Source organism: Chionomys nivalis, chromosome 4 (genome assembly GCF_950005125.1).
Source record: "Chionomys nivalis chromosome 4, mChiNiv1.1, whole genome shotgun sequence".
NCBI lineage: Eukaryota > Metazoa > Chordata > Mammalia > Rodentia > Cricetidae > Chionomys > Chionomys nivalis.
Window position 1 is genome coordinate 68,805,206 of NC_080089.1, and position 17,987 is coordinate 68,823,192.

The 17,987-nt window shown below is 47.4% G+C and overlaps 1 protein-coding gene across 1 annotated transcript in view; it reads left to right on the forward strand.

The window, feature by feature from the left end:
- The window catches only part of Anxa2 (annexin A2), a 39,234-nt gene extending 24,935 nt beyond the window's left edge, over window positions 1-14,299 (forward strand). Inside the window, exons 4-13 of the mRNA XM_057767229.1 lie at window positions 359-453; window positions 4,082-4,195; window positions 7,316-7,406; window positions 7,971-8,050; window positions 8,786-8,845; window positions 10,012-10,105; window positions 11,049-11,144; window positions 11,606-11,664; window positions 13,465-13,587; window positions 13,966-14,299. Coding sequence (XP_057623212.1) covers window positions 359-453; window positions 4,082-4,195; window positions 7,316-7,406; window positions 7,971-8,050; window positions 8,786-8,845; window positions 10,012-10,105; window positions 11,049-11,144; window positions 11,606-11,664; window positions 13,465-13,587; window positions 13,966-14,025 — 872 coding nt within the window. The 3' untranslated portion in view covers window positions 14,026-14,299. The remainder of the gene's footprint in view (window positions 1-358; window positions 454-4,081; window positions 4,196-7,315; window positions 7,407-7,970; window positions 8,051-8,785; window positions 8,846-10,011; window positions 10,106-11,048; window positions 11,145-11,605; window positions 11,665-13,464; window positions 13,588-13,965) is intronic.
- Window positions 14,300-17,987: the final 3,688 nt, after the last annotated feature.

Sequence of the window (17,987 nt, forward strand, 5' to 3'; positions counted from 1 at the left end):
GTCTCTATTAATTCATTTTGAAGGTTCTGTCTATTAATTCTTCAGCTAAGTGGCAATTTGGGCGCCTTCATTTAAAACCCTCCTAAATCTTTGTTGTTTGTTCCGTCTGGCTGCCAGAGCTTCACACACAAACCTCCCACGGTTGACTTCAGGAACCAATTCATGAACCAAATAGCTTTTTAAGTACAAATATTTAAAGGGTCGAGGGCAATGAGAGTGTCTGCATTGGGTCGGGAAGGGGGAAGAGCTGGTTCTGACTTCCAAGTGTTGGGTGTGGAAAAGAACACATGGGTTTCCTGTAGAAGTCCCGTAAGTAGGAGAGCATGGTGGGTAACTGTTCACAATTGATTCTCCACAGGAGTAGACGAGGTCACCATTGTCAACATTCTGACTAACCGCAGCAATGCGCAGAGACAGGATATTGCCTTCGCCTACCAGAGAAGGACCAAGAAGGTATTGGAATCTTGGGGTAGGGGGCAGGCCTTGCTGATTTAATGTCCTCAGATGTTGCCAGTTCTGTTCTTATTTACTGTGAGTGTGTCCCTTGTTTGTGTCATCCTGCATACCCTGGGGTAGCGGGCTCTTGAGCTTCCCGGTCGTCATTCTCTTGTCTTCATCTTCCATCTTGGGTTGCAGCTGTGTGCAACCACATCTGGCTCCTTTACATCCAGCACCATCCTTACCTGCTGAGCCATTCCCCCACCCCTACCCTGCCCAACATTCTTTCTGTGCATTGCGGCTCCTCTTTAACCAAAAAGAGCTTCTAGAACTCCTGGATGTCCAAGGTTTCCCTCTTACATCCTTGTGAGGGTTGCTACTCACACATGGAACCTGGAACATAAAGGCAACACCCTAGCACACATGAGGGAGACTTTCTGGAATAGGCCTCAAGGGATACCGGCAATGGTACCACTTGTGGAGGGCTGACTTTGCATTGGGGACTGTGCTTAGTGCTTTGGATGGAGCCACTCACTTCTTCTACTGCTTTTTCATCAGATGTTGTGAGCTTAATTTTAGGATGGCTTCCTCCATTGGGCACTGATCTGAACAGGATCTTCTCACTGACACTGAAGGACTGGGGAGATGACTCAGTTGGTAAAGTGCTTACCACATAAGCACGAGGACCTGAGTTCAATCCCCAGCATCCATGGAAAGAAAAACAAAGCTAAATACACGGGTTTGCCATTGTAACCCCAGGGCTAGGGAGTCTAGACAGGAGGATTCTTGGGGCTCCCTGGACAATCAAACTGATTCAGACAGCTCTGACTTCAGTGAGAGACCCTGTCTCAAAAATCAGATGAACCTCAATTGAGGAAAGAAATAAACATCAACCTCTGACCTTCATGAATATAAACACACATGTGCACATACACCTGTACACATGTGCATATGAACATATGTACACACACACAAAAATAAATAACATGCTTGGCATCTTCGAATCATTCCAGCAATTGGGCCTGTCTGAAGTGCTGTGGTCCTTCCGCTGTCTTCAGCATGCCTCACTCCTGCTAATTAAGGAGTCTTGCGTGTTTTCTCTTTTGCTGGTCCACAAGTAGTTAAAAGCAGCTCCCATTTGTTCATCTTATTTGACCAAGGCACTGGGAATTTTTTTTTAAGGACATGCTTCTTAATTTTTAACTTTTTTTTCTATGAAAAGCTTTCCATTTTTTCTTGGACGGTGCCATAAGAGTGACTTCATGTAACTCCCGTCCGACCTGAGGTTTCCAGTTCCAGGCACAGTAGAGGTCACCTGAAAGGACGCCAGAAGAGACTGTGTGTTCCTCGAGTTGACATGACCACCAGGTCCTGGGAGTCACAGGTCAAGCCTTGCTGTAGCTCCCTCCTCCACATGCTGGAACAGTTGGAAAGGACATAAAAAGGAAAGCAGCTGGCTCCCTTCATCCCGCAGCCATTAAAATTCTTCTTCCACTAGACTTGTATTAATCTTCAGTGAGGCGCAGAGGGGAGTGTTTTATGTCTCTAGCTTTCCCAGAGGATCTGAGAGCTGGGAGAGCCAGGTTCCTGTTGGAGCAGGAGGTCTACTGCCTTGGCCAGTGGGGGATAACTGCTCATTCAGTGTGGTCTCGGAGCTGTGCAGGCACACAGAACTCGATTTCACGTTAGATAGCTGGAGAACACAGATCCTTCAGAGCCTGTTGGAGTCAAGGTGTTATCAGAGTCGAGAGTCGGGTCAGCAAATACACAGGTATTGTCACATGCTAGGTAGGGACGGCCTGTTGTCTGATGACTCATTCTGGTGGCCCAGAATGAGAATCTGTCACAGAAAGATGCCACAGTTGCTTGAGGTTGTTTTTGAAGGATGTCCTGGCAGTTTTTTCAGATGCGTTGTTTGTCAAGGGCTAGTCTAGAGCAGCAGATCGTGGGCCATGATCCCTTGGGAGCAGGCAAATAGCCTTTTCAACAGGAGTTGCCTAAGACCATCAGAAAACACAGAGATTTACATTATGACTCATAACAGTAGCAAAATGATAGTTATGAAGTAGCAAAGGTAATAATTTTATGGTTGGGGGGATCACTACAACATGAGGAACTGTATTAAAGGGCTGCAACATTAGGAAGTCTGAGAACCCTGCTCTAGTAGGGTGCAGACTGTCCCTGCCCAGGTGGTAACCACAGATCCTAGCACAGCTAACAAATGAGGGCCACTAGGAGGAAGGAAGTTTGGATTTTGTGCTTTGCACATTCAAACCAGTTTCAAACTAGACATGAAGTTTCTCTCTACAGAGGACAACTGTTCTTTTATTAATCTTTTCTGGGATTTTTGTTTGTGCTGAATCCTATATTGGACATTCTGAACTATGCAAGTCAATGTGAAAAAATCCAGTGGGTGCCCAGATGCCCGCTGAGGTTGGCGCAGAGATGGTGACGCGGAGTGTCAAGAGCAGACTAAGTTGGGATCACTTAACCTCAGGGTTTCCAATTTGGAAGGCTGGCGTTGTAATTGGTATGTGTTGTTTTAGAAAGACCCTCCTACCTCCCATGCATGCTTAGGACATCAGAAGCCAGAGAAAGAAGGTGAATGGGCTGGTCCCCATGCATCCTCAGATCTATATCAAGTCTGACGTTCTTGACATGTGTGGGTTCAGAAAGATTATCTCTAAAGCAAGTACACATTATCTCTAGGAGCAGGGACAGGTGGATCCCCAGAAACTGTTGTTTGCTTACATGGCCAAGTTTCAGGCCAATAAGAAAACCTATCTCAAACAGAAAGTGGAAGGCACTTGAGGAGTGACACCTAAGCTTGTCCTGTGACCTTTACACACATGTGTGTCATCATACATGTACACATGAACACACACACACAAGAAAACAATTGTTGTTCCAGTCAGTTCAGTTCAGCCAGTCAGTACATATAAGATGTCCAATCTCCGAGCAGATATGTGTAGGAGCCACGCTGAATTAAGGATCTGTCTACAAATATAAGTGCTGCCTCAGACTTAATTCAAACCGTCTTTGCACAGTGATAGGGGCACCCCTGAGAAATGATGTTCAGCAGTGAGTCAAAGGAGACTCTAGGGGGCTGGAGTCAGATTCATTAGCAGCACCCCGAACTGGAGGAGTAGATGGCACAATGTGAGGTGCAGTGTTTTAAACAGGGAAGGCTCGGAGCCACTCCCCGCCCTGCTAGGCCATCTGGTTCCAAGGTGCAAGACTCCACCCTAGAGCAGTTCCACAGAGGTCTTCCTGGGATCTCAGCAGCCCCTGGGGGCTCTGTTCTTCTTTCTGCCACACTTCTTTTCAGCTAGGCCTTGACCTTGGAAAGTGCCCTGTCTCCCACAGGGTGTCCCCACCATACTGTGAAGCCCGCTGTTAGCTCGCTCTCTGCAACTCTGATGCTACATTGGTTTCTAGCCTGGATATTACTGGGTTTTGTTACAATGTGGCTTCTGACCCTCCTAGTCTGTTGAAGAGTGTAGGGAGGAATGTTCTCCCCAGACCACTGGGTCCTCAAAGCCTCACAGCCTGCTTTTTAGACAGAGATATCTTATTTCTGTCTCACTGGTTTTAAAGTGGCTATTGGTTGTAAGTGTGGCTCTTAAACGTCTCTCTTTTTCAGGAGCTTCCGTCAGCGCTGAAGTCAGCCTTATCTGGCCACCTGGAGACGGTGATTTTGGGCCTATTGAAGACACCTGCCCAGTACGATGCCTCTGAACTGAAAGCCTCCATGAAGGTAAGCACGTGTGGGGTGGCATCTGCCAGCTCTCCCATTAGTATATGTGGATTGCGGCTTTTTGAGTGTAATTAGGTGATTGTCAGTTGTGTTGAATTCTTATTTGAAGTCATTTCCCACCCACCCCCAGTGCTATAAGTTGTCAGGATTTGAACCAAAAATATTTCAATTTCTCTTTCTCTCTTTTTTAAAGACTGCAAAGAAATTTCCTGATGCTGAGAAGCCAGTTAGCAGCTGCTCAGACTTGGCACCTGGACGATTGGAATGCCTTTTGGGAAAAAACGGCTTCCTTGATTGCACTTCCTCTTTAAGGAGGATATGTGGGGTGTTAAGGAGAAAGAAAAACAGCTTTTGTTTAGCAAAGCTTGCAGATTCTGCCCGTGCCCTCCTGGTGCCGCTTCCTCTGGCTTTCCCCAGTCCAGTCCTGGTTCAAAATTAAGATTTGGGCCCCAAATCAGCAACATAGTGCAGGCAGGGCTCGATTTCAGGCTGGAAATGAAACCTGGATTCAGTGGCAAGTTTTGGCAAGGCATAATATTGTTATCTAATATTTGATTTCGCAAAGTTGTTTTGCAAATAGGATTTGAGGTTAAACTAGTAAATTCTAGTTTAGGCACATTATAGATTTTGTGCCCACCTGAGCTAAACAATATTACTTAAATGTAAGAGTTATATCAATGTCAGACACAGCAAAGCTCAGGACCCCTTTTCTCTGGATGCCTGTGACACATTGGATAATCTGATGCTGCCCTCTGCTGGCACTGCTGGGTAAGGCATCTGTAGTGAGGGGAAGCCGTACAGCACACACAGTTGAGTTGCCATCCTTTCCCAAGGACACAGGGGTCCCAAGGACACGGAGGTAGGGTGGAATGAGGCTCCTTTACACACAGGGTGTCACCACAACCCTGGACTTGATAGCACAGGGCCACTGTAGGACTTGTTAAATGTCTCTTTTCTTCAGTTCGTCAATATTGCTCAAGTGGCTCTCAGTTTATTTGGGGGGTTTGCCTTGCCTGTCCTAGGTAGGCTGTCCTGCAGGGCAGCTGTCAGTAAGAATGGTGCCATGTCAGACCAGGGCTGCATGCTAATAATCCCAGCGCTCCAGAGGTGGAGGCAGGGGGATCAGAAGTCCAAGATAATCATTGGCTGTGTAGGGAGTTTAAGGCCAGGCTGGAAAGAAAAGAAAGAGAGAGGAAAAGGAAGAGGGAGAGGGAGAGGGAGAGATGGTAGTTTCATGTCAACAGCTTGGTGAAAGTAGCATTCCTGAGGGTGCCCCATCTTTCGACCTTTGGAGCTGTGTGTGAGCCAGTCTTTTCCTGGCTTTCTTTAGCCATCAACGCTCGGATCAGTTCATCTTACTTTGGTCAGGAATCCACTTAGTTGTGATTCATGCGCCTGGCCTGGTATCTATTATTAGGTGTTATTGACTTGAAGCCGACCTGTGTGAGCTGTCAGTCACTCCACTAATCTAAGTAATTGAACCCAATGAAAGGTGCTTTAACTGTGCCATCTCTGACCTGATGCCAGCTTTTCCATTAGCTATCCCGGCTGAGTAACCTGTCTGAAATACACAAGTCTTGAAGTGACATTAACTAAAATGATGCTTTCTAAAAAGAAAGAAAGAAGGAAAGGAAAGGAAAGGAAAGGAAAGAAAGAAAGAAAGAAAGAAAGAAAGAAAGAAAGAAAGAAAGAAAGAAAAATGTTTTCAGTTCTGGCAATATCAGTGGCTGTGTCTTGCCATATGTCACAGGAGAAGTTGCTCCTGTGATAAGGATTATGGGTAAGCTGAGGAAAGCTTGGGCCAAGTTTTAGGAAATCGCTAAGGTCACCTTTGAAAGTAGAGATAAAACTCTGTCAGATACGCGGGTGATGAAAGGATTGATGTCCAATGCCCATCTCACTTCCCTTTGGTGTCAGAACATGGCATTTCTTCTGGCACGTGTGTTAGTGCCAGTCCGCATCTCTGTCATCTTTGAAAGAAGCTGCCTCTTCCTGGACATCTTCAGATGCTGGGCGGTCACTCAGAGTCTCCATTCAGAGTACTGCCACGTAGGCTTTTTGCTGACCAGGGAGGAATTTGAGGTTTTGCTGGAACCTGTGAGAAATCCTGATTAAAAGCTCTGGGAGAAGAGTCAAAGATTAGATTAAGACCAAAATTCCAAATTGACTATTAACCTGGGGCTTAGCTTAGATTATACAAGGCACAATTTTAAAGGGGCATATAGACTCTAATAAGTTTAATTAATAGCTGACATACTTTTCATGTAGCTAAGTACCTTTCTTATTGTATTAACGCCTTACAATTGATTTACATTTTAAACAGCTGTAATTCTGCTTAGTTCAAAGAGGTACCTCTCTATTCGTGAAGACAAGTACTAGAGGACCCTGATTATTAAGTCCTAACTTTGATCAGGAAGTCAGCTTTGAAATACATGTTTCATTGAGTCCTTTCAAGCTCCCCCGTAGGCTCCGAAGTGTGTCTGTTAAACCTGAAGATCTCAGGTATTAGACTCTCGTTTCCTGATGAAGTTCTGGAGTCCGGGCTCATTTGGCACCTTTGTCGTTCCTCTTTCCGTCACCAAAATATCCGAAAAGTGCAAGCAAAAATGGAAGTCACATGATGCATTCTTTAACTTTGAAACGTTTTTCCATTTCAAAGAAGAGAAGCTAATTTTTTTTTTTTCCCTAATGGCACCCTTCTCTGCTAAGTAGATGTTCTAATCTATGGCTGCTGCCTGACAGTGACCATATACCGTATCTTGTTTGATGAAGACAACTATTTCCTGCTTATTAAAATGTCACGGTTAGCTGTGACAGAAACTAGCAAAGACAGATGGCCAGCAGGAGCCCACGGTTTCCCCTAGCACGGTGGGATAACAAAGGCTGTCTTTTCTTGTTCGTTTTTTTTTTTTTTTTTTTTTTAAAAAACATAGTTGAACATAGATGCACCACTTAACACCGTCCTGGGATCTGGTGATGTGACAGAGGAACGGCCTTATTTAGTGCTCCAGGAGTAGAGCACAGACTGTGAGAGGGACGTAGTGGGGAGATGGGGCTCACAGCCATCTGTCTGCAGCAGGCTGAGGGGGAGGACTCATGTCTGGGCTTCTTGCTTCCCAGGGCCTGGGGACTGATGAGGACTCCCTCATCGAGATCATCTGCTCCAGAACCAACCAGGAACTGCAGGAGATTAACAGAGTGTACAAGGAAAGTGAGTAGCCTGTTCTGGGATCCATTCTCTTAGCCCGGTTGCTTTCCCCACCCCTGCTTCTCTCTCTCTCTCTCTCTCTCTCTCTTCTCTCTCCCTCCCTCTCTCTCTCTCTCTGCCTCCCCAGCTCTGGGATTACAAGCCCACGTGGCACACATTAGGCACCCCACCCGCATCCCAAAGCAGCTGATTCTGTCCTCCTCCTGTGAAGGAGCTGGAGGATAGAACTCAGTTCATCAGATGTGGACCTGATAGGATCTACTAAGATTCTCCCCAGCATTAGAAACAGTGTTTTAATTAGAAAAGCGTTCACTGATTAAAGAGAGCCTGGGGACCCCTGGCTTGGTTTCGACTTGTTTGTTGGCACTGACAGTCACCCTAACTCTGATCTCGTGGGAGCCAACATCCTTCTAGAGACTTCCTCCTCAGATGGGGACTTAGGAATAGACTGTTTCCACACTAACACAACAATGCCCGCTATTTGAAACCTGGTGCGTGAGAGATAGTCGGGGTTGGTGGTTGGCTGTACCAGTGGGAAGCATTAAGCCAAACGTGCTGTTTCCTCAGTGTACAAGACCGATCTGGAGAAGGACATCGTTTCTGACACATCCGGTGACTTCCGCAAGCTGATGGTCGCCCTTGCAAAGGTTGGTCTCTCAGTCTCTCCCTCCCCCTTTGCTTCTTTCCACAGGGGGCGGGGGGCACAGCTCCTTCTTTACTGGGAAGGGAATTAACTAAATCCTCGTGCCTGCTCAGAAATTCCGTTGCGTCTCGTCGCTGCAGAGCTGTCATTTTGTTAATAGGATTTCTTATCCTGCAGAACCGTGTGGACAACTGGACTCCGGGACTAGGGGAGGGGTGGGCAACTCCCAAGCTCTGGCCTGGATTTCTGGGTTAACCCTCACTGAGTGACTTAAGGAAGGTCACTTTGCCTCTATTTGTGGCCACACCGACCTTGTTAAAGTGACCTTACTTCTATCACCTCTCACCTTTTCTGTGTGTGCAGATGTTTGCCTGTGTGGGGCTTTGGAGTGTGTGTGTGGGCATCTGTGGGCTCTTTGCTGATGTTGGCACACTAACATGGATGTAAGGTATGTCTGCTATGAATCTCTGGTTCTGGCCAGCGTGCACCTGAACACCTGTCTGTCAAGGGGAGCGAGTTCTTCTCTCAGGAAAATGACTGGGGAATGTCCTGCAGCCTGGCCCACTCCCATCTCCCTGACAGTGATGTCTCTGTGGCTCTTCTGTCTTCATTTGTCCCTGGGCCTTTTTAGAATCCACTTGCATCATTTTGTTTCCTTGACCAAAGCCCACTGAAACACCATCTGCCTTATAATGCACAAAGATCTGGGTCTGACGTCTCCACTGTTCTTCTCCTGTAGGGCAGAAGAGCAGAGGATGGTTCGGTCATTGACTACGAACTCATTGACCAGGATGCCCGGGTATGTGCCAAGCCTCTTGGCTGAATTTTACATGGCTTGTGTGTCTGGAAAGGGTTGTATCCCACATAACCATTTGATCCTGTACAATGAATAACCCTAAATTAATATTTATCTCCTCTCGGGTTCTCGGGGTCAGGCGTGGGGACTGGATTGGCGAGATGTTTCTGACTCAAGGTCTTTCCTGAGGCTGTAGATAAGATGTTGGGCAGGGCTGAGAGTCCCGAGGGTGTGGCTAGGTCAAGGGTGTGGCTAGGTCAGAGGGATCTTCTCTACGTGGCTCCTGTGTGTCTGACAGTTGGCAAGAGATGTCAGCATTTCCCTACACAGGCCTCCGTGGGGCTGCTTGAATGTCCTAACAGCCTAGCAGCTGGCTTCCCTGAGGGAATGATCCAAGAGGGAGTCAGAAGCCCTCAGGCTTTTATGGCCCAGTCCCAAGTGTCACACACTGGCACTGTTGTCATACTCTGGTCATTGGAAGTGAGTCCATGAGTCCATCCCACAGCTGTGGGAGGGGCAGTGTCCCCAGCCAGGAAGTAGTGGCCACTTCTAAACCTCAACCCATCTGAGAATATGAGTCTATTTTCTTGGAACCATACTTGTAATGCCAATGTTAATTACCAGATCTGTACCTAGCTCCCTTTGGCTCCTTCAGGTCTTGAGTGCGTGCGTGGGAGTGCTAGGTCCCGACAGTGAACTAGTAGGCAAGATGGAGTAGCTCAAGCAGGATAGAAAGGCTCCTTGCTCAGCTCAGCGGGGACAGGGGGAGGTGACAGAGGCTTGCCCCTTCCTCATAAGGCTGATTTAGATAGCTGTGAACTAGTTGTGCCTCACTTAGAGGACCAACAGTTGGGTTATCTCGAAGCATGTCATAAAAGCTACAGACAAAACCATGTGCTTCAGTTTTAAAATCCTAGATAGTCTGCAGAATACTTCCAGTATGAGAGAGAGCATTTTGGTAACTGCTAGAAGTGGCCTTGCGATCTAGGGCGATAGCTCAGTGTGGCCCCTAGAAGCCAAGAGTGAGCACACCTGTTCTAAATAGTACATTGTGGGGAAGGGGACCGTCATACCCACAGTGCGGGCTTGCATGCTCCCTTGTCACTCTTGAGCAACGCTTGCTTGGCGGTGTGTGGCTAACACTTCCTGGTCGCCTGCATCTCTCACAGGAGCTCTATGATGCCGGGGTGAAAAGGAAAGGAACGGATGTTCCCAAGTGGATCAGCATCATGACTGAGCGCAGTGTGTGCCACCTCCAGAAAGGTGGGTGCCGTACCAGGGACACCTCAGTGCATGGGGACTCTCGGATGGCATGGGCAGTGGCTACATGGAGGCTTAGTGCTCCCAAAACAGGGCTTGTTCTCCACTTGGCTTCCCCGTTTCTTTTATGAAACTGTTTGGCCTCCTTTCTCATTCTGGACCCTCTGTCCGTAAATACGTTCTATATTTAATGTGTTAATTGTTTTACACTGTATGTGCGTGTGCTCATGAGTGCATGTTCATATGGATGCACATGTGTGTGGAGTGCGTGTGGGAGCCAGAGGCAAACCTCGGATGTCATACCTTAGGAGGCATTCTTCCTGTTTTGTTTGTGAGTTCATCTGGAGTTGAACACTGAGGCTACGCAGGCTGGAGATCCCCTGTCATCTGCTGCTGCCTTTCCAGCCCTGGGATCTAAAGCACATACCACTATGCCTGACTTTTTTTTAAACATGGGCTTCAGGGGTTGTACACAGGTCCTCATGCTTTCAAGACAAGCATGTTGTGAACTGAGCCTTGCTTAGTCCCTTTCTTATTGGAGGATCATTTGATCTTGCTATGTTTATGAAGTAGAGGGCATGACTAGCAATGCTATTTCTCATGACACCTAGGTAGATGGGTTCCAGTCAGACAGGATGGAAATGATTACATTTTGTGGCCTGGGCAGAGTCATTAGGGATAGGAGCTAGACATGGGTCCTCTAGCAAGACAGGGGGAATTCAATTCTGCTCTACCAGAATGACCTCTGACCCCTGGCATGATGTTATGATCACCTTCAATTTTTTGTGTGTGGGGGAAGGAGTTGTTTTTGTTTGTTGTGTGCGTATGTGTGTTGATTGGTTGTTTTCTTGTTGTTTTTTATGGTATATAAATATGTAGTTCATAAGCCGGTCATCAGTACAGCCTTGACTAGTACTTCTGATATTACTTATTGCTTTGCTTTCAGTGTTCGAAAGGTACAAGAACTACAGCCCTTATGACATGCTGGAGAGCATCAAGAAGGAGGTCAAAGGAGACTTGGAGAATGCCTTCCTGAACCTGGGTAAGCACATCTGGCCTTTCCTACTGGAAGAGAGGACAGAAAGAGGAGGAAAGAACGGCCATCTTCTTACTTCAAGGGGACTTGGGCGGTGTGGTGGCTTTCCGGCACGCCTTGGAGAGCTTTAGAGTTAACTGTAGATGTGAAGATGTACAACTACAGACAGGCTCGGGTTGGCAGAGCGGAGGGTTTCCAGGGAGGCCTGAATCAGCTGGAGAAGAGACGGCTGTTACGGGCAACGGGCAAGCTCACATGCACACTGGGTCATCACTGGCCTCCACATCTCATGACTGGAAATGCCACAGTGGTGTGCGCAGGATTCTGAGTTTTCCTTAGCTGTCTACATTCTGCATCCGTGTGACAGGCCACTGTGGTCAGTGTCCTGGAGCCAGGCCATCATCTCCCTCACTGCAAGAGAGGCCAGCAGCCTCACTCACTCCCGACACTGTCTCTTCTCTCCACAGTCCAGTGCATACAGAACAAGCCCCTGTACTTTGCTGACCGGCTGTATGACTCCATGAAGGTAAGGGCGAATGGCCTGGAGGCCCGTTTCCATTTGGCTCAAACTGCATCTTCTTGACTAGTGTCTAGAGCAGTGGTTCTCAACCTTCCTAATGCTGTGACCCTTTAATAGAGTTCCTCATGTTGTGGTGACCCCCCGACTATAATTGTTATCATTGCTGCTTCATAGCTGTAATATTGCTACTGTTATGAATCATAATGTAAACATCTGATATGCAAGATATCTGATATGCGAACCCCAAAGGGGTCTTGACCCACAGGTTGAGACCCACCAATTAAGAGGAAGGGTCCCAGTATCTGATGGGAGCATGCTAATGCTGGGATTGTATATGGCAGGTGAGAAGGCACCGATCCACTTTCTCCCAACTGTTTAAGTATGTGTGATGCAGCTCCAGAAGGAAGTGTCCCCTGTAGGAAAGGGTTAGGTGACCAGGTGACCGTGGTGTCTGAGGCCTGCTGGGGCTTTCAGTGATGGCCTCCTGTTATCCCCAGGATAGAAACAAACAGGATGCGAGAGACCATCCACAGGTACTACACACAGCTTGTCAGTTCCCTCCCTCAAGTCCTGACAGGAACCCCTGCGGGGCTTCCAGTTTTTTATCTTCTTGATGAGAGAGGAAGCTGGAGCTCCTGGAGCCTCGGCTAGCATGCAGTCACACGGCAGACCTAGCTGTGTGTTCTTCCTGCATGAACTGCCCGGACCAGCCTGTCGTTCCTCACACCCTCGTCCTGCCTTGAGTGCTCTGCTTTCCAGGCCTCTGCTTTCCCTCTCTGGAGCACCTCCCTTGTCCATGCAGCCCCTGTGTGGCTCTCCTTGGTTGGTTTGTTTTTGTCACAAATAACGGCTTCCTCAGCACAGGCTAGTCCTTGTATTCACGTAGAGTTGCACAAACAGCATGCTGACGCTTCCTCTCTGCGGCCCTAAGTGTCAGCAGCCCTTTGCTGCATGTGCTAACTCACAGGCTGGCCTTCGTAAGCACAGAGCTGACTTCTGTGCTGGCGGAGGGGTGGCTCAGCGGTTAAGAGCACATATTGCTCCCTCAGTGGATCTGAATTTAGTTCCTGGCATCTATTTCAAGCCATTCCTAGGCTCCTGTAACTTCAACTACAGGGGATCTGATGCCCCTTTCTGGCCTCTGTGTGTACCTACATGTATACATATGTGCCCCTCCACACCCCGTATACATGCTTAGAAAGTGTAAAAGAAATCTTTAAAAATTCAGATGTGTGGCCGGGCGGTGGTGGCGCACACCTTTAATCCCAGCACTTGGGAGGCAGAGGCAGGCGGATCTCTGTGAGTTCGAGGCCAGCCTGGTCTACAAGAGCTAGTTCCAGGACAGACTCCAAAAGCTAAGGAGAAACCCTGTCTCGAAAAACCAAAAAATAAAAAAAATAAATAAAAATAAATAAAAATTCAGATGTGCTTGGAAATCCAAGGGAATAGTTTCCTTTGTGTCTTTAGTCTTGTTACAGCACCAAGAAGCACATAAGAGAGGCTAGAGAGATGGCGCAGGCATCAAGAGCACCTTCTGTTCTTGTAGAGGAGCTGGATTGGCCCCCAGCACCATGCTGGGCAGCTCACAACCGTCTGGGACTCCAGCTCCAGGGCAGCTGACACTCAAAAGAGCGGCCTACACACACACACACACACACACACACACACACACACACACATTTTAAAAATAGAAATCAATGTATAAAAAGAACAATCACATAAGGGCCATAAAAATGTGATAGATGCTGTTTAGATAGTGATAACATTGTCAAGGGACTTAACTTGGGTGATCGATTTGACTTTCAGGGCAAGGGGACTCGCGACAAGGTCCTGATTAGAATCATGGTCTCCCGCAGTGAAGTGGACATGCTGAAGATCAGATCTGAATTCAAGAAGAAATATGGCAAATCCCTCTACTACTACATCCAGGTAAAGCCTGTGGCACTGGGCTGACTCTGCCAGGCATGGTGTGTGTGTGTGTGTGTGTCGGGGAGGTGGTTAGAGAGAACAGTGGCAGAGAGGCGACCTTTCTGTTTTCTCATTTTATAGAGACCCTATAGGTGGAGGCTGCTTATTCATTTTTCCTGGCTGCCCAGACCTGAAATAATCACTCAGAAACTATATTATTTGCAATACTGTTTGGCTTAAGTGTATTTCTAGCTGGGTCTTACATCTTAAATTAACCCATTCCTATTATTTTCTGTTTTACCACGAGGCCCATGGCACCCCAAGGCTATGGCAGGCTGCCTGGGAGTCTGTTCTTTTTTTCTGACACTGCCATTCTTTTCTCTTTCTGGCCACTCGTAGCAAGACACCAAGGGCGACTACCAGAAGGCCCTGCTGTACCTGTGCGGCGGAGACGACTGAGGGACCAGCACAGTGGGTCACCCAGAAGTGGCCGTACTTCTGCCCCTACCCGATGTTCTAGAGACCTGGAGCTCCTCCCTGTGACGATGACAGCAGAGCCGCAGACCCGTCCCCCATCCTAGCTGCCTTAGTATAGCCTGGCTTTCCCTTCATTCTTTCCTTTATGCCAAAGAGATGAACATTCCAGGGAGTTGGCTGTACCGTCTGTGACAGGAGACACTTCACCTCTTAAGTACTGTGTCGTGAATAAACCGTTTTTACTTTAGAAACAACACCACTGCCTTTGCTTCCATGCATGCTTGGGATTCGATTGTTCACCCAGGGACGCTGCCCCTAGGGGAAGAAAGTTCTAGAACTGAGCTCTCTCCACTGGTAGCCACTACACAGATGTGACTTTTAAAGGAAGAGTCAGAAATTATACACAGTTCAAAACTGAGTTCTTAGGTGAGGTCTCTAGCACTCACCTGGTTCTGTGTGTGCTTTTCCTTGGGGGAAAACAACGTTTGATTCCCACAGATCAACACTGACAACGCACCAATGACATGATTCCATCTCAGGTTAACTTGGTGAACTGCTGAGATTCATCAGGGTTGCATAAGAGAACATGGGTCTCGACCCATCTTACTGACAGAGGCTTCATCAGCGAGGCAGATGTCCCTCCCAATATCAGTTATTTGTCTTATATATCCTCAGGTGGGCATACACACCCCCCCCCACCCAGCAACACACCAATGATGTGTACATCGTGGGGTGGCGTCCACAAGCCTCTCCCTGCTACCTGGTGGACTGCTACTGAGTAAAGCATCATAAGATGCTGAGAGTTCAAATGGGCAAAGGCCCAGACATGTTTGGAAGATGGTGTCCTACAACACAGGTGTACCTGAGCCCTGGGTTTGATTCTTAGCACCGCAATGAAGAAACAACCACTCCAGTCACTCTGTCTGTATTTCCAAAGCTTAGTACCAACTTCTGGTGGAAACAGGACATCTGCACTCTAATGGAAGTATCTTTGGGGTCACTCCACACACCTACAGGTGAGAGGGCCAGGAGGGCAAGGTCCCAGTGAAGTAGTTGAAAGCGGGTATCTGAGGTAGCCACAAATTGGGGAGAAGTCTGAGGTGGAGTGGGATATTCTGGGTTTTCTTTGGTTGTTGTGGTAGCTTTGTTTGTTTGTTTTTTGCTATTTTTGAAGGATTTGGTTTATGTTTAATTAGGTGTATGTGCGTGTACCTGTGTGGATGTAAGTGTGAGTGCAGGTGCCTGAAGAGGCCAGAAGAGGGCATCAGCTCCCCTGGAGCTTGAGTTCCAGGCACTCGTGAGCCATTTGGTGTAGGTGCTAGGAACTGAACTCAGGTCCTCAGCAAAAGCAGCACGTGCTCTTACCCTCTGAGCCACCTCTCCAATCCTCTGTTTGTTTATTTATTTATTTTAGTCTCTAGTAGTTCAGGAAGCCTCATGTGTTCTCAGACTCCCTCTGCCTCCAATTCCCAAGTGCTGGGATTACAGGTGTGTGCCACCATGCCTGTTGTACGCAATGATGGGGATTGAACCCAGGGTGTCATACATGCTAGCAGGCACTCCCCTACTGAGCTGGATCCTATAGTCAATGTTGCAAATATCATTGGAAGTCATTAGACCTATAAAAATAAATTGCGTTCAACGACAACCTTGAGAGTCTGCCTGGCAGTGAGTTGGGGTGCAGCATGCATGCTTTTCCAGCAAGGCTGGGCTAGTCAGAGTAGATTGGGAGCACGCTGAGGAAGGAGCTGTTTTTCTGGGAAGGACTGAGGTAGATGATGGCAAGGAAACATTTGGTCTGGGTCCTAAAGTCTTTGGTGAGGTTTTATAGCTAGGAGGAGGCCCTACATGCAGATTCCAGTGGCCCATCCATTGATGGACAGGCCATTCATACAACTGGCAAAAGGCCCAACTGCAACCCAATAAATGGTTCGCTTCTGTTACCACTTGATAAAGTCAATGCCACAAGAGACTGGGTGACAGAAGAGTAAGCTTTATTCAGATGGCCGAAGAATGGGAGAGCCGGAGCCTGTGCTGGCACAGCAGTCTCGGCTCTGGGGGATGGATTTACAGAGGCAGGGGGAAGAATGAATACTCATGTCTGGCCCTTTCCCAGTATTAGGGTCCTCTAGAGGGACAGAACTGATAGAATGAATTTTTGTTTAAAAAATAAGTAAATATATTTAAAGATTTATTAAATAATCGTACACAACAGAGTCAAAATAGTCCAACAGATGTCTTCACTTCTAAGGTCCAAAGCCTGGTAGTTGTTCAATCTACAGGTCTGGGTGCCTCAGCAGACCCAATATGGCACTAGAGGCCTGGAGAGTCCCTGAAGAGCCTCTAGTCATCAGCTGGAAGTCTGGAAAAACTGGTTGTAGTGTCAGCGAAGGGACCATCATCATCACCATCATCAGCTGGCTCTAGATCAGTGAAGGGACCATCTGCAGCAGCATCCCCATCACTATCAGCAACATTATCAACATAAGCAGCAGCAGCACCACCACCACCATCATCCCCAGCAGCAGCCACTGAGGCATGGCATAAACTAACTCTAGAAAGGCCAAGCAGCAAAAAGCTGATAACTTTCCTTCTCCCATGTCTTTTCCATCTGGGCTGCTACCTGAAGATGCTGCCCACAGCGGGTGGTGCCTTCTCACACTAATTAAAACAATCATGAGACTCCCCAAAGGATTCTAACAGGTCAGCCTGGTGCAGATGGTTTCTAAATTGATGCTCCTGCTCAGCTGTGTCCAAGTAGTGGCAAGCTGACGTTTAAAACCAACCGTGTACCCCCAAACTGGGTATGGTGGCTCCATGCATGCTAAGCACTCTACTGTTGCACCACGAAGCCACCCACCCACCGACTTATCTCCATTATTTCTTAATGCTACCTCTTTGTGCTTCTGTTGTGGCTTTGTGCTTTCATTTATGGAGGCTTGTGAATGTCTGCAGCCCAATGGTTAAGGTCCAGCAGAGACCAGTGTGAAGACATTTGCATTCCTGTCACCTATGGGACTTCTGCAGGTCTCAGTGAGAGATCAATATTTTCGGGAAGAGTGGCCTGAGAGTCCCTGGAAAGTAACCTAGATGATAGCTGTTGTCATAGCCAGCCCCGCTCTCTACACAAGGTAACCTAGATGATAGCTGTTGTCATAGCCAGCCCCGCTCTCTACACAAAGTAGGGGGAGGCAAGTGATGTATGGTCTAGCTGCGTGGCCTTCAACATCGATGGCTTTCTAAGGTTAGTTTTTAAGCTTTTATAGGTCTATATTGTTTGTCCAACATCCTCTTTCTCACATCCCACTGCCTCCTTCCTCTCCCATCGACCCCCTTTCTTCCCTAAACAGTTTTACATCTACTTTCATTTAATATGTGCACACATGCTTTTTTTGTGTGTGAATGTATAAAATCTAGGAGCCACAAATGAGAGAAAATCATTAATGTTTAAGTGGGAAAAAAAAAGGAATGTGTCTTTTCTCAGACTGGCATGGTTCACCTAATGTGATGATATCCATTTCTTTAATTTTCCTGCAAATGGCATGACTTTGTTCTCTTTTTATAGGTGGGGAAAAAAAACCACTGTATATGTAAACCGCATTTCCTTAGCCATTCTCCTATTTCTGGGGACCGAGGTTAATTCCATAATATCCTCACCGTCACTAGTACTGGGGTCAATGCTGATGGGCAAGAATTTCTGAAACACATTGACTCAGAGTTTTGGGGGTGAACACCCAAGAGTGGCATAACAGAGGACACGGAAAATCTGTTGTTACAATGAGGATTCATTGTGTTCCTGTCCCCACCCCACTCCTCCACAGGTAGTTAGGGCCTTCCCTGGAGTCCATGGTCTCTGGCAGGTCCTTGCGTGAATGGACTGTGTAAGATGAGCACGTGTGTTTTTATAGCAACACCAGTACTCATCCATGTAAACACCCTGGGTC